The sequence below is a fragment of the Artemia sp. Qi Xiang Cuo genome, chromosome 9 (assembly GCF_049724085.1).
Source record: "Artemia sp. Qi Xiang Cuo chromosome 9, ASM4972408v1, whole genome shotgun sequence".
In the NCBI taxonomy this organism is placed as follows: Eukaryota; Metazoa; Arthropoda; class Branchiopoda; order Anostraca; family Artemiidae; genus Artemia; species Artemia sp. Qi Xiang Cuo.
The window spans coordinates 38,712,599-38,728,773 of record NC_142802.1 but is presented as its reverse complement, the minus strand read 5'-3'; the positions used below and the strand labels follow the sequence as shown (position 1 = coordinate 38,728,773).

The 16,175-nt window shown below is 37.9% G+C and overlaps 2 protein-coding genes across 2 annotated transcripts in view; one reads left to right on the top strand and one right to left on the bottom strand.

The window, feature by feature from the left end:
• The window catches only part of LOC148948631 (protein unc-13 homolog B-like), a 72,902-nt gene extending 68,945 nt beyond the window's left edge, over positions 1–3,957 (bottom strand). Inside the window, exon 1 of the mRNA XM_089094983.1 lies at positions 3,949–3,957. Within this exon, the coding sequence (XP_088951109.1) occupies positions 3,949–3,957 (9 nt within the window). The remainder of the gene's footprint in view (positions 1–3,948) is intronic.
• A 250-nt stretch (positions 3,958–4,207) lies between these two features.
• LOC148948630 (protein unc-13 homolog A-like) overlaps positions 4,208–16,175 on the top strand; it is a 143,658-nt gene continuing 131,690 nt past the window's right edge. The window contains exon 1 of the mRNA XM_089094982.1: positions 4,208–4,314. Within this exon, the coding sequence (XP_088951108.1) occupies positions 4,208–4,314 (107 nt within the window). The remainder of the gene's footprint in view (positions 4,315–16,175) is intronic.

The window sequence follows — 16,175 nt, the reverse complement described above, 5'->3', positions numbered from 1 at the left end:
TAGACACACAAAAACTTACACACACACACACACAAAAACTTACACCCGCACGCAAAAACTTACACCCACACGCAAAAACTTACATGCACACAAAAACTTACATGTACACAAAAACTTACACACACACTAAAACTTAAAAACTCGCACAAAAACTTACACACACACACACACAAAAACTTACACACACACACTAAAACTAATGCACAAATACACACACACAAAAACATACATAAAAAAAACATAAAAAATCAAACGAAAAATTACATTCAAAATATAAAAAGACTGAACACAAAAAAAAACAAAAACGCACAAAACTTAAAATCACACACAAAAAAAAAAACGCACGCACTAAATAAAAAAAAAACACACGACAACTTAAACACGCACACACACAAAATATTACACACACACACATGAAAAATTACACACACACACGATAACTTACACACACATGCAAAAACTTACACACACACAAAAACTTACACACACACACAAAAACTTACACACACACACACACAAAAACTTACACACACACACAAGAAAACAAAAACACACACAAAATAAAAATAAAAAACACACGCAAAAAATTACACACACAAAAACATACACACACACACACACAAAAACTAACACAATCACACGAAAACTTACATCCACACAAAAAATTACATGCACACAAAAAAATAAACACACACACAAACACACAAAAAAACACAAAACTCACACACACACACACACACACACACGAAAACTTACACACACATGCCAAAACTTTCTCACACAAAAAAACTTAAACACACAAAAACACACTCACTCACACAAACTTACACATGCACACGAAAACTTAAATTCACACTAAGACTAACATTCATAAAAAAAATTACACACACACACACACACACACAAAACAAAAACACACAAAAAAAAAAGCTAAAAAAAACACAAAAACGCCAACAAATACACACACAAACAAATACACACACACACACACACACACACACACACACACAAAAAAAAACTAAAAAAAGAAACAAACAAAAAACACACGCACACACGCAATAACACTTAAAAACACACGCACACACAAACACACAAACTAACACACACACACAAGATAAATTACACACACTCGAAAAAAAAAAAAATCAAACAAAATTACACACACACACACACACACACAAAATTACACACACACACACACACAAAAACTTACACACACACACAAAAAAAAACAAAAACATACAAACACACACACAAAAAATAACATACACGCACAAAAGGTTAGACACACAAAAACTTACAAACACACAAACACAAAAAAAAACACAAAAACGCAAAACTAAAATGCTCTCAAAAAATTACAAGCACAATCAAAATTACACACACACACAAAAAAATAAAACAACACACACAAACATACACACACACAAAAACTTAAACACCCAAAAACAATTACACACACACACACACACAAACACAAAATCAAAAATAAACAAAAACAATCAAAAAAAAACTTACACAAGAACACGAACAAATAAATGCAAAAACAACAATAAACACACCCACACACACTAAAACTTACACACACACACGAAAAATTTAAACACACAAAATCTTAGACACACAAAAGCTTACACACACACACACAAAAACTTACAACAAAACCAAAAAAATTACACCCACACAAAAAATAACATGTACAAAAACACTTACATGCACATAACAACGCACACTCACAAAAACTTACACACACGCACGAACGCAGACGAACACAAACACGAACACTTACACACACACACACGAACATAGACACACACACACGCCAACTAGTACACACACACACAACCACGTACACACTGACATAATCACTGGGGCGTTCTAATAAGTGTTAATTTTTATTTCTTAATTACTCTTGGGAGATGAAAGCGTTTGAATATATCAGTTGTGTGTGGTGGTGCTTTGCATAACCGCTGCTAAAGTCTCTTGTTTTTTAGATGTTCTTTCTTAATTTCTGTCAGGAACTAAAAAAGTTGGAAAATTGGAGTCTTAGCCCGCAAAGACGAATTGTGAATATCAGCTAAATCAATTGTGGGGTCTGATTCCACCAGCCTGACTAGTGGACATTAACTCTCTCAGAATTAGGGTTTTAGACCACCAGTTAAACCGACTAACCTTAACGAGCTCAATCGTGTGGTCGCAGCCTACCCGTCTGACTGATGGACAGTCACTGGTTAAGTTAGGTTAGGTTAACTTATATTGAGCGAACATGATAAGTTAACCTAACCTTTTCCGTTGAGGATGGTTAGGTTAGGCTAGATTCAGTTAGTTTAGTTTAAGTTATATTATGTTAGCCCACGTACGCTTCACTTAGGTTAGCTTAGGTTAGGTGAGAGAAAGGCAAAAAGTTAGGTGTATGATTAGGTTAGGTTAGATTAGGTTAAGTTAGGTTGTTAGTGACATTCTTGTCGCTGCAATTTGTATATGGGGGACTTCTTGTTGGTAACCCATTTCTTCTCGGCAGAGAGCTTGAGTGTTTTTTTCTGAGATCCATTTCTTGGATTTCGGCTTTACAAGCCCAAGTGTGCTTGTGGCGGCTCTCTAGCCGATAGTAACTTCAATATCAAATTAAAATGTAATTTTGGACATAAACTCAATCGGAAACACTTGTCTTTTGACACGATAATATAATACTATGAAGATTAATTGACAAAGCATATATAAAAGAAGGAACCCAGAGGATCAGGGAGTAGAGTCACCCAAATCTGCCATCTTTTTTTGCAATGGAGATACATCATCGTTCATACGAAGATAGAGTTTTTAGCCGAAAAAGGAATTCATTTTTAATATTATGTTTAATTAATTACCAAAGCACGTAGGAATAGTTTTATATAAAATGCAACAATGTTTTTAGGGTTTTAACAACATTCGGTCATGGGAATATGATGCTATGTAACTGAAACAGCTATATATCCTGGCAAAGCATGAAACGTCACCAATTAGTAACTTGCTACAAAGTATAAAGAAAAAATAAAATTTCCAAAATTATACCAAGCAGAACAAGCATAAGACACAAGGAAGAAAACTTGTTGATTCAAAAAATAGGGAACTTACGATTAAGAACGGGCACCATTTAATGAAAAGGTAGAAGTAAGGCATTTTCAGAATCTAACTAGACGTTTATTTATATTTTCTCTGAATATAGATCAGAGGCAACGCTATAGTTCCCTAAATAGTTATCAAAAAGGGCTTTTTAAGGGTCCATTTTAAAGTAAATTGCTCTATCTAAAGCCTTTTGTAATTAACAAAAAACGCTTTAAAAAAGTAATCCATTGTTCAAAAAACAATATTGTCGTTATACAAGTTGACGAACGATATCATAACCGTAGTTTATAACCATATATGACGTCAAAAGTAAAACCTATCACAATTATAACTTCAGAACCGTCAGTATATAACAACGTAATGAAATAGGTGATAAAAGGGAAAAAAGAAAAAAGTAATTATTGTAAAGAACAAACTCTAAATCATGGTTGAAGCAGTAGCTGCAGCCTAGTAAAAGGCAAACCCCATCCCACGGACTCGGTCGAGGCCGAGGCCGCGACCCAGTCTGTTGATTTTGAAGTGAAGTTATCAAGTATTTTGCAGTACGGTAGGTTGCATCAAGACATGGTTAATTGTAGACAGAGAAAAGCCAAGACAGATAGTCCAAGTAATTGAGAGGCAAATGTTTCAATGGCTGGGGCATGGGTAAACGGCGGGAGTAGACAGAGTAAAAATCAAGAAAAATAAAAAACAAACAACAGAAAGAAAAACAAACTACGAACACAGGACAAAGAGAAATGACCAAAGATGGGAAAACTCCACACATTCAGTAGAAACCTGACAAATACACTTCTCAATAATGCTAGCTAGCTATACCAATTGATACTTTCTCTGCAGATAAGTTACTTGGTCCATCTATACCAATTGATACTTTCATCTATACCAATTAATACAATAATGCTAGCTATACCAATTGATACTTTCTCTGCAGATAAGTTACTTGGTCCCTGTTTGCATTTCCATCAAACACTTTGCAAATTTAAACTAAAGGCGATGAACTTACTTTCTCTTACCAAAGTTAAAAAAAGACCAAACATGAGGAAGAGCATGTAGGTGAGGAACTGTTGACTATTATATAACTCAGAACGGTGAACTCTACTCAGACATGAACTGTTTGAAGCCAGGGATGCATACGCAGCCCGAATCTTACAAGCATAATTTTTCAGTGCCTGGTTTGGTTTATTTTATATTTGCTCCAATAGGCATACCCAGGTAAGGAAGGCTACAACCAAAAGGAACTTCATAGCCAGATAGACTTATGGAACTTCTATTTCCTTTATAGTTAAATGGCAGAATAACTATTTTATAAGTGTTAAAACTCAAAGCAATGTGCCGATGCTCTTCTTGGAGAAGCTCAAGATTCTAAGAGCATCCATGGAAATGCGTGCGTGTAAGATTTTGTGCGTGTGTGTAAGTTTGTGTGTGCTGGTTTGTTTTTATGTGCTATTTAGTTTTCGTGTGCTTATGTCTTTGTTTTTTGTGTATGTGTGTGTGTGTGTGTGTGTGCGTAATATTTCGTGTGTGTGCGTAATTTTTTGTGTGTGTGTTTGTAAGTTTTGTGTGTGTGTGTGTAAGTTTTGTGTGTGTGTGTGTGTAAGTTTTTGTGAGTGTGTGTAAGTTTTTGTGTTTGTGTAAGTTATTGTTTAAATGTAAGTTTTTTTTTGCATGTAAATTTTTGCGTGTGGTTGTAAGTTTTTCCGTGTGGGTGTCAGTTTTTGTGTGTGTGTGTGTGTCAGTTTGTGTGTGTCTAAGCTTTTGTGTGTGTAAGTCTTGACGTGTGTGTGTGTCATTTTTCGTGTGTGGAAAAATTTAGAAGTGTCCAACTCAGAAAATTCCGAAAACGTAATTTACATATCCCAAATCATAAGTTTCAGACAACACACTCCTATGAGTGGCTAAGAAATCTAGCTCAGAAAAATCTGAAATAGCAAACTAGTCATCCCAAACTATTGGTTTCAGACAACAAACACCTATGATGGACTAAGAATCCTAGCTCTGAAAAGTTCAAATAGCAAACTACACATCCCAAATCATAATTTTCTGACAACATACACCTATGAAAGGCTATGAAATCTAGCTAATAAAAGCCGGAAATAGCAAATTAACCATCCCAAATCATAATTTTCAGTCAGCACTCACCTATGAACGGCTAAGAAATCCAGCTCGGAAAAGTAAAAAAATAGCAACACACACATCCCAAATCATAGTTTTCAGACAACACATACCTATGAAAGACTAAGAAATACAACTCATAAAAGCACTAAATATTAATTTACATATCCCAAATCATAATTTTCTGACAGGACACACCTATGAAAGGCTAAGAAACCTAGCTCAGAAAAGTCAAAAATAGCAAACTAGTCATCCCAAACTATAGGTTTCAGACAACAAACACCTATGAAAGGCTAAGAAATCCAGCTCAGAAAAGTCAAAAGTAGCAATCCATCCATCACAAATCATAGGTTTCAGACAACACACACCAACGAAAGACTAAGAAATCTAGCTTAGAAAAGCCCGAAATAGTAATTTACATATCGCAAATAATAGGTTTCAGACAACAATCACCTATGAAAGTCTAAGAAACCTATCTCAGAAAAGTCAAAAAAATCAAAAAAGACATCCCAAAAAAGAGGTTTCAGACAACAAACACCTATTAAAGTCTAATAATTTATGATCTGAAATTACAAAATTAGCAATCCACACACCCCAAATCATAGGTTTCAGACAACACACACCTATGAAAGACTAAGAAATCCCCCTGAGAGAAGCCCGAAATAGTAATTTACATATCCAAAATCAAAGGTTTCAGACAACATTCACCTATGAAAGACTAAGAAACCTTAGCTCAGAAAAGCCTGAAATAGTAAAACTACTCATCCCAAACTAGAAGTTTCAGACAACAAACGCCTATGACGGACTAAGAATCATAGCTCTGAAAAGTTCAAATAGCAAACTACACATCCCAAATCATAAGTTTCAGACAACACACACGTATGAACGGCTAAGAAATCTAGCTCAGAAAAGACAAAAATAGCAAACCACTCATCCCAATCATAGGTTTCAGTCAACACACACCTATGAAAGGCTAATAAGTCCAGCTCAGAAAAGTCAAAAATAGCAAACTATATATCCCAAATCATCTGTTTCACTCAACACACACCAACAAAAGAATAATAAAACAAGCTCACAAAATACGAAAATACAACAAAAAACAACCCAAACAAATTGGTACATAAAAAAGACACAAACGAAATTCTATAACAAAAATTAGAAGCCAAGCATTAAATAGCAAACTATACATCCCAAATCATAATTTTCTGACAACACATACCTATGAAAGGCTAAGAAACCTAGCTCAGAAAAGTCGAAAATAGCAAACTACACATCCCAAATCATAGGTTTCAGACATCACACACCTATGAAAGACTAAGAAATCCAACTCAGAAAAGCCCAAAATAGTAATTTACATATCCCATATCATAAGTTTCAGACAGCATTCACCTACGAAATACTATATCCCAAATCATAAGTTTCAGACAGCATTCACCTACGGAATACTAAGAAACCTTAGCTCAGAAAAGTCTGAAATAGCCAACTACTCATCCCAAACTCGAAGTTTCAGACAACAAACACCTATGAGTGACTAAGAATCCTAGCTCTGAAAAGTCCAAAAAGCAAACTATACCTCCCAAATCATAATTTTCTGAAAGGACACATACCTATGAAAGGCTAAGAAACCTAGCTCCGAAAAGTCGAAAATAGCAAATTAACCATCCCAAATCATAGGTTTCAGTCAACACACACCTACGAATGGCTATGAAATCCTGCTCAGAAAAGTCAAAAAATATCAACCCACACACCCCCAAATCATAGGTTTCAGACATCACACACCTACGAAAGACTAAGAAATCCGGTTATGAAAAGTCTGAAATAGCAAATTACATATCCCAAATCATAGGTTTCAGACAACAAACACCTATGATGGACTAAGAATCTAGCTCAGAAAAGTCAAAACTAGCAAACTAGTCATCCCAAACTATAGGTTTCAGACAACAATCACCTATGAAAGGCTAAGAAATCCAGCTCAGAAAAGTCAAAAGTAGCAATCCACACATCCCAAATCATAGGTTTCAGACAACACACACCAACGAAAGACTAAGAAATCCAACTCAGAAAAGTCAAAAATAGCAAACTACATATCCCAAATCATAGGTTTCAGTCAACACACACCAACGAAAGACTAAGAAACCTAGCTCAGAAAAGTCAAAAATAGCAAACTTCTCATCCCAAACTATTGGTTTCAGACAACATTCACCTACGATATACTAGAAAACCTTAGCTCAGAAAGGCCTGAAATAGCAAACTACACATCCCAAATCATATTGTTCTGACAACACATACCTATGAAATGCTAAGAAACCTAACTCAGAAAAGTCAAAAATAGCAAACTATACACCCCAAATCATGGGTTTCAGAAACTATACACCTATGAAAAGACTATGAAATCCAACTAAGAAAAGCCCAAAATAGTAATTTACATATCCCAAATCATATGTTTTAGACAGCATTCACCTACGTAATACTAAGAAACCTTAGCTCAGAAAAGTCTGAAATAGCCAACTACTCATCCCAAACTCGAAGTTTCAGACAATAAACACCTATGAGTGACTAAGAATCCTAGCTCTGAAAAGTCCAAAAAGCAAACTACCCCTCCCAAATCATAATTTTCTGAAAGGACACACATATGATAGGCTAAGAAATCTAGCTCAGAAAAGTCAAAAATAGCAAATTAACCATCCCAAATCATAAGTTTCAGTCAACACACACCTACGAATGGCTAAGAAATCTAGCTCAGAAAAGACAAAAATAGCAAACCACTCATCCCAATCATAGGTTTCAGTCAACACACACCTATGAAAGGCTAATAAATCCAGCTCAGAAAAGTCAAAAATAGCAAACTAAATATCCCAAATCATAGGTTTCAGTCAACACACACCAACGAAAGACTAAGAAACCTAGCTCAGAAAAGTCAAAAATAGCAAACTACTTATCCCAAACTATTGGTTTCAGACAACATTCACCTACGAAATACTAGAAAACCATAGCTCAGAAAAGCCTGAAATAGCAAACTACACATCCCAAATCATAATTTTCTAACAACACATACCTATGAAAGGCTAAGAAACCTAGCTCAGAAAAGTTAAAAATAGCAAACTACACACCCAAAATCATAGGTTTCAGACATCACACACCTATGAAAGACTAAGAAATCCAACTCAGAAAAGCCCGAAATAGTAATTTACATATCCCATATCATAAGTTTCAGACATCATTCACCTACAAAATACTATATCCCAAATCATAAGTTTCAGACAGCATTCACCTATGAAATACTAAGAAACCTTAGCTCAGAAAAGTCTGAAATAGCCAACTACTCACCCCAAACTCGAAGTTTCAGACAACAAACACCTATGAGTGACTAAGAATCCTAGCTCTGAAAAGTCCAAAAAGCAAACTATACCTCCCAAATCATAATTTTCTGAAAGGACACATCTATAAAAGGCTAAGAAATCTAGCTCAGAAAAGTCAAAAATATCAAATTAACCATCCCAAATCATAGGTTTCAGTCAACACACACCTACGAATGGCTATGAAATCCTGCTCAAAAAAGTCAAAAAATATCAACCCACACACCCCCAAATCATAGGTTTCAGACACCACACACCTACGAAGGACTAAGAAATCAGGTTATGAAAAGTCTGAAATAGCAAATTACAAATCCCAAATCATAGGTTTCAGACAACAAACACCTATGACGGACTAAGAATCCTAGCTCAGAAAAGTCAAAAATAGCAAACTAGTCATCCCAAACTATAGGTTTCAGACAACAAACACCTATGAAAGGCTAAGAAATCTAGCTCAGAAAAGTCAAAAATAGCAATCCACCTACCCCAAATCAGAGGTTTCGGACAACACACACCTATGAAAGACTAAGAAATCCAGCTCAGAAAAGCCAAAAATAGCAAACTACACATCCCAAATCATAGGTTTCAGACAACACACACCCATAAAAGGATAAGAAACCTATCTCAGAAAGGTCCAAAATCGCAAACTACTCATCCCAAACTATAGCTTTCAGACACCAATCACCTACGAAATACTAGGAAACCTTAGCTCAGAAAAGCCTGAAATAGCAAACTACACATCCCAAAACATACTGTTCTGACAAAACAAACCTATGAAATTCTAAGAAAACTAGCTCAGAAAGGTCGAAAATAGCAAACTACACATCCCAAATCATAGGTTTCAGACACTATACACCTATGAAAGACTAAGAAATCCAACTCAGAAAAGCTCGAAATAGTAATTTACATACCGCAAATCATAAGCTTCAGACAGCATTCACCTACGTAATACTAAGAAACCTTAGCTCAGAAAAGTCTGAAATAGCCAACTACTCATCCCACACTCGAAGTTTCAGACAACAAATACCTATGAGTGACTAAGAATCCTAGCTCTGAAAAGTCCAAAAAGCAAACTACACCTCCCAAATGATAATTTTCTGAAAGGACACACATATGATAGGCTAAGAAATCTAGCTCAGAAAAGTCAAAAATAGCAAATTAACCATCCCAAATCATAAGTTTCAGTCAACACACACCTACGAATGGCTAAGAAATCCAGCTCAGAAAAGTCAAAAAAATAGCAACCCACACATCCCAAATCATAGGTTTCAGACACCACACACCTACGAAAGACTAAGAAATCCGGTTATGAAAAGTCGGAAATAGCAAATTACATATCCCAAATCATAGGTTTCAGACAACACTCACCTATGAACGGCAAAGAAACCTAGCTCAGAAAAGTCAAAAATACCAACCTAGTCATCCCAAAATATAGGTTTCAGACAACAACCACCTATGAAAGGCTAAGAAATCCAGTTCATAAAAGTAAAAAGTAGCAATCAACCCATCCCAAATCATATGTTTCAGACAACACACACCTATGAAAGACTAAGAAATCCAGCTCAGAAAAGTCAAAAATAGCAAACTACATATCCCAAATCATCGGTTTCAGTCAACACACACCAACGAAAGACTAAGAAACCTAGCTCAGAAAAAGTCAAAAATAGCAAACTACTCATCCCAAACTATTGGTTTCAGACAACATTCACCTACGAAATACTAGAAAACCTTAGCTCAGAAAAGCCTGAAATAGCAAACTATACATCCCAAATCATAATTTTCTGACAACGCATACCTATGAATGGCTAAGAAATCCAGCTCAGAAAAGTCAAAAATAGTAAACTACACATCCCAAATCATAGGTTTCATACACCACACACCTATGAAAGACTAAGAAATCCAACTCAGAACAGTCAAAAATAGCAAACTAAATATCCCAAATCATAAGTTTCAGTCAACACACACCAACGAAAGGCTAAGAAACCTAGCTCATAAAAGCCTGAAAAAGCAAACTACTCATCCCAAACTATTGGTTTCAGACAACATTCACCTATGAAATACTATGAAACCTTAGCTCAAAAAAGCCTGAAGTAGCAAACTACACATCCCAAATCATAGGTTTCAGACACCCCCCCTCAACGACCGCCGGGTGCTCGGGGAGTGCGTTTGTGGGTATTTGGGCCCCTTGAGGGTCGGTGGTTCTTTGGGAGCTCGGGTGGACCTTAGGGGCCCAGGGTAGGGCCGTTGGGGGTCAGAGGCGGGCGGGGGGGGGATACCATGTCGAAATTTTTACTTTTGAGTGTACTTTTTTTGCGGCGCATCCCTGCGGCGCCTCCTGCGGCGCGTTCCAGCGGTGCCTCTCTGTGGTGCATCCCCCGCAGTGCGTTCCTGACCCGTGGCGCATCCCTGCGGCACATCCTGAGGTGCTTTTCTGGCCCACGGCGCATCCTGGTGGCGCTTCTCTGGTCCGTGGGACCTTTGGGGGCCGGGGGAGGGCCTTTGGGGCACAGGGAGGGCCTTTGGGGCACATGGAGGGCCTTTGGGGGTCCGGGGGGCAGTTAGGGGCCTGGGGGACATTTGGGGACTGGTGAAGGGCCTGTGGGACCCCGTTGGTACTTTGGGAGCTCGATGGGCCTTTGGGGGGCCCGGGGATGGCCTTTGGGGGTCTGGGTTGGCCTTTGGGGGCGCCGGTGGCCCTTTGGGAGCTTGGGGGGCCTTTGCGGACCGTGGGGCTTCCTTGGGGGTTGGGGGGGGGTATGAGGACTCTTTGGGGTTGGGTTAGAGGACCTCACAACACTGTTCAAATGAAACTTGTGTATTATAACGACCACAGAGTTTCACCATTAAATTCTCTTCTAAAATCTCTTCAAAAATCATCTTTTAAAATGTCTCTAACCGTTTCGCCGAAATAGTTCCATAACCTGTCTAAAACAGTTTCGCCCAAATAATCCCAAACCGTAATTTCAGCGTGTTCCTTTTGTTTTTGGCATCTCTGCGCTAATGCATTTCAAATTAATAAGAAACCTGATTCCCGCGCTAAAACAATTCATCGCTAAGATGTTTCTTGGAGAATTGTTTCCATGGCCTTTTGTTATTAATATCCTTTGGAGTTCGACCAAAAGAGTTGTTTCCGAGGCAATGACATTAATGACTTGGATCTATTCCTGGAGAATCGTTTCTAGGCGAAAATTTTTAAAGTCTGACTGATGATGTCAGTGATTGATTGATCTGTCATAAAAGGGGAATTAATTTGTTGTTTCTAAGGGGAATTATTGATTCACGATAGGTGAATTGAGGTCGACAGCACAGGTGTTCCAAGGTCGATGTTGTTGTTGTTGTAAGTGCACGCTCTCAGCGAATGTCAAGGTCGATGCTGTTGTTGTTGTTTTTGGCACGCTCTCAGCGAATGTCAAGGTTGTTGTTGTTGACACACTTTGATTACGCAATCAATTTAGGTCATTGACCCCATTAACCACGTGTTCTCCCTAATGACTCTGTGCCCATATTTGGTGTACGTACGGGACTGACATTACCACGTGTTCTCCCTAATGACTCTTTGCCCATATAAGGAGTTCGTTCCGTATTCTATGCCCATATAAGGAGTTCGTTCCGGAGTAGCACCCCCACTTCTACTGAATTTCCAATCGAATGAGCTTTTTTTGAAGCTTCTGCGACAACACCTTCTTTAAAAACCTTATATGCCCCCAGGGCATAACTTAAAATCCTTGTCCAAAGGGCTGTGGGGGAGTGTCCTCCTCAAAAACATATTTTCTATCTGGAAATCAACTACACTGAACAAAATGGTTATCTCAAAATTTTGATTGGATGTGCTTGGGGAAATGATGGGCGGCGGGGGGGCTTGTTGCCCTCCAATCATTTTTGACTTTTAAAAAGGGTAATAGCTCTTCGAATTTCCAATCGAATGAGCCTATTTTAAGTTTCTACGACTTATATGCCCTCAAGGTATAACTTAAAACCCTTACCCTGAGGGTTGTGGGGGAGTGTCCTTCTCAAAAACATATTTTCTATCTGGAAATCAAGTAAACTGAACAAAATTGCTATCTCAAAATTTTGATTGGATGTGTCTGGGGAAAAGGTGGGCGTTTAGGGGGGGGGGGGCTAGTTGCCTTCCAATCCCTTTCGACTATTAATAAGGGTACTAGCCCTTTGAATTTCCAATCGAGTGAGCCTGTTTTGAAGTTTCTACGACAACGCCTTCTATGAAAACCATATATGCCCCCAGGACATAACCTATAACCCTTACCCTGAGGGTTGTGGGGGAGTGTCCTCCTCAAAAATATATTTTCTCACTGGAAGTCAACTATGCTGAACAAAATGGCTATCTCAAAATTTTGATTTGATGGGTTTGGGGGAAAAATGGGCGTAGGGGGGGGGGGTTAGTTGCCCTCCAATCACTTTCGACTATTAAAAAGGGCACTAGCCACTCCAATTTCCAATCAAATGAGACCTTTTCGAACTTTCTACGACAACTCCTTCCACACAAAGTGCCCGGGTATGGAAAAAAAACACATTGTGCCCACATCGTTCTTTAATTAGGCAGCGCTACCGCGCTGCCTATGATATAATAGTGTGATATAGGTCTTATTATACATACTATCTGGAATGACCCCCTTTCTCTCAGCCTTAATGGCCCAGCAAAGATTTTTTTAATAATAATAATAATATAATTTCAACCCTTTATACAAATGCAGTATAAATGCTCGGAGTATTTATAAAACGAAAGAAAAAGAACAAAAAAATCACACGACACTATAAAACAAAATTAAACAGCGATAACTATGGAAGAGAGAGAAACAAACGAAATCAAAATCACGATTCTACTGCACAAGACTAGCCAAATGGAAAGTTGTGCATTATTCTATATCGGCTTTTGAAACGGGTAGACAACTCATCCAATTTCTTACTTATCTCAAAAATATGGTATCTCTGAGAGACATAAGAGTGTCTGGACCATACGGGAATTCCCAATAATTCCCATATGGCAATACCATATTATTTGCAATACCGAAAAAAATTTGAATTTTTAAGTTTGGTTTTACTAAAGCAATTCCATAAACGGGTTAAAAGGGACATGTGGCACGAAAATGGCGTTACAGAGTCGACTGAGCGGGATTTTGTCAAATTGGTCTTTAGTACGTGCTAAGATACCATAAGTTTTCCGCAGTTTTTTCTTTAAGTGCCACAATAACTAGATCTTTAGTAGCTTTGATAGAATTCCCATATCGGTGTCCGAGATACTCAAAGGTATCCTTTAGGACAACTGTCTTCCCGCAAACATCAATAACAAGATTTGGCAGTGTTTCGTCATTAAAAACGACGAATTCAGTCTTCGACGGCTCTATTGTTAGCTCAATATCTCCGAGTGCAGACGAAATGGCATTAATAGCATCAATTCCATCTCCTATCAAAAATTATTCTATCGATTTTGTCACAGAACGCAATGCATAGTTAAATATCATAGGGCTGATTACTGAGCCTTGTTTAACATCTCTACGTATCGCTATAGGTCCAGAAAGCTGTCCTGCAGACCGAATTCTTACTTGAGATTTTCAATACCATTGCCACAGACATTTACAAACAAAGGGATCAACTCCTGCCCTTAGCAGTGACAGGACTGCTTGTGAATGTAGGACAGAATCAAACGCCTTAGATATGTCTATTGCGCAGACAAATGACGGAGTTTTTCGCTTTTTAAACTTTTCAACAATTGAGATAAAAATCGCATGTGCATTCTGAACACCGAGGCCGGATCAGAAACCGAACTGATGGTCACCCACATCTGTTCGCACTGTCACTATAGTGCACAGTATCTTCTCCAGTAACTTTGCTAGAACTGAAGAAATAGTGATGGGCCTATTCGAAGAACAATCTTTAGGATCTTTCCCCTTCTTATGTATACAAGTAACGACCCCTTAAAATAAACCTTGTGGGACAGACTTTTGCAATACTACTGCTTGAAACAATAAAGCTATGTGACTAAACAGTCTACGGGTACCATACTTCAGATGTTCCAGCTGAATACCATCTGCCCCAGGCAATTTTCAAGGAAGAGGACGAACAAAATATTCAACACACGACGGGGTAATAGTAAGCCAGTTACTGTATCGGTTTATTTCATCAAAATGCTGCATCAGAATGTCCCGGAAATTACTTTCTAATGATGGAGGATCAGCCGCAAAAATTTTAAAAAAATGTTCAAACCATCTATTTATTTCAATGGTATTGGGCGAGAACGAGGAAGAACAGATAAGTTTAGACACTTCTCGCCGTAGCTGATGAGGATTATTTTCCGTTTCCCGCTATAGCTCTTTAACCCAAGTTCTTTTCCAAGATTTCATCTTCTTCTGATATTGGTATTTACTCAACTTCATAATTTTGAAAACCCATCCTGATCATGGTCTTTCACAATCAACCCAAATTTGTTTCCAGAACACATGACGAGACTTTTCAACCTTAAAACCAGGAAAATCTGACCAGCCTCTCTTACGGGTATTCAGCTTTATTGTTTCCGACGGAGCTGCAACGCATGCAGCCGTTTTCATACTATGTACCAGTTCTAGCAAATAATAGTTCAAATCGAAAAGCCAGTCATATATCAACACGACTCCAGTTCTGTTTAGTGAACTACTTGGGTCTAAAAGGAGCACACGTCTCAAAAGAACCCAGTTGTAGATGAAACTCAAGATGTGAATGGTAACTTAAAAGAAAGTCGTCAGAAACTTTAACTATCTGCCGCTGGAGATCCCCCATATCAGTAAACACAAAATCGAACTTAGAAGTGCTACCACTGTTATATACACAGGAAAATGATCTATATTCCTGTAGACATTAGAAATTTTGCAAAAGCTTTACGGGTAAGAGCTGCTCTTTCAAGTAGTTTTGACAATGACGAGCAAGCAGACGCTAACTTCTGACTCGATCGGTCATTTCTATAATTTGTAGACATATAAACACAAACAGCAATTAAACCACCACATTCTACCACAAGACATAAATCACTAGACTCAAACAGATTTCATTTATACTTATTTCTAACAGCTATCATTAAGCCCTCCGAGGGTCAACTCCCAGTACTTTTACCTGGGCAGATAAAAAACTGATGATCAAAAGAAGTAACCAGTCTTGTACTATTATCGTCATTAAGCAGATGCTCATTAACACAAACCATATCAAAAGCCCCATAAGCTATTTGAAGTATGTCTAATTTTTCTCTAGCACTGTTTATGTTTTGACAGAATACACGTATTTCACCATTTGTCAAACCGGTTTATGATTTGAGGTCTTTGGTGCAGCTTCTTCTGGAGTTGTAGCACGAGGTGCTTTTTTCAGGTTCGGGCACCGAAAGCTGCTACTTGCATGGTTGGTTCTGCAGCTGGCGTATTTGAGCATATCTGAGGTGCACTTGGAGTACCTATGCTCATTGGCACACTTGCTGCATTTCGAGTCCTTCTGACACCGTTTTGCACATTGACCAAAACCTTGACATTTATAGAACTGCAGCAGCTTTAAATGGGGCTTTGAAACAGAAAACTTGGTGTATTTCCACTTTTATTCCGAACTTGAGAAGAAGAAACAGCATAAAAAAAG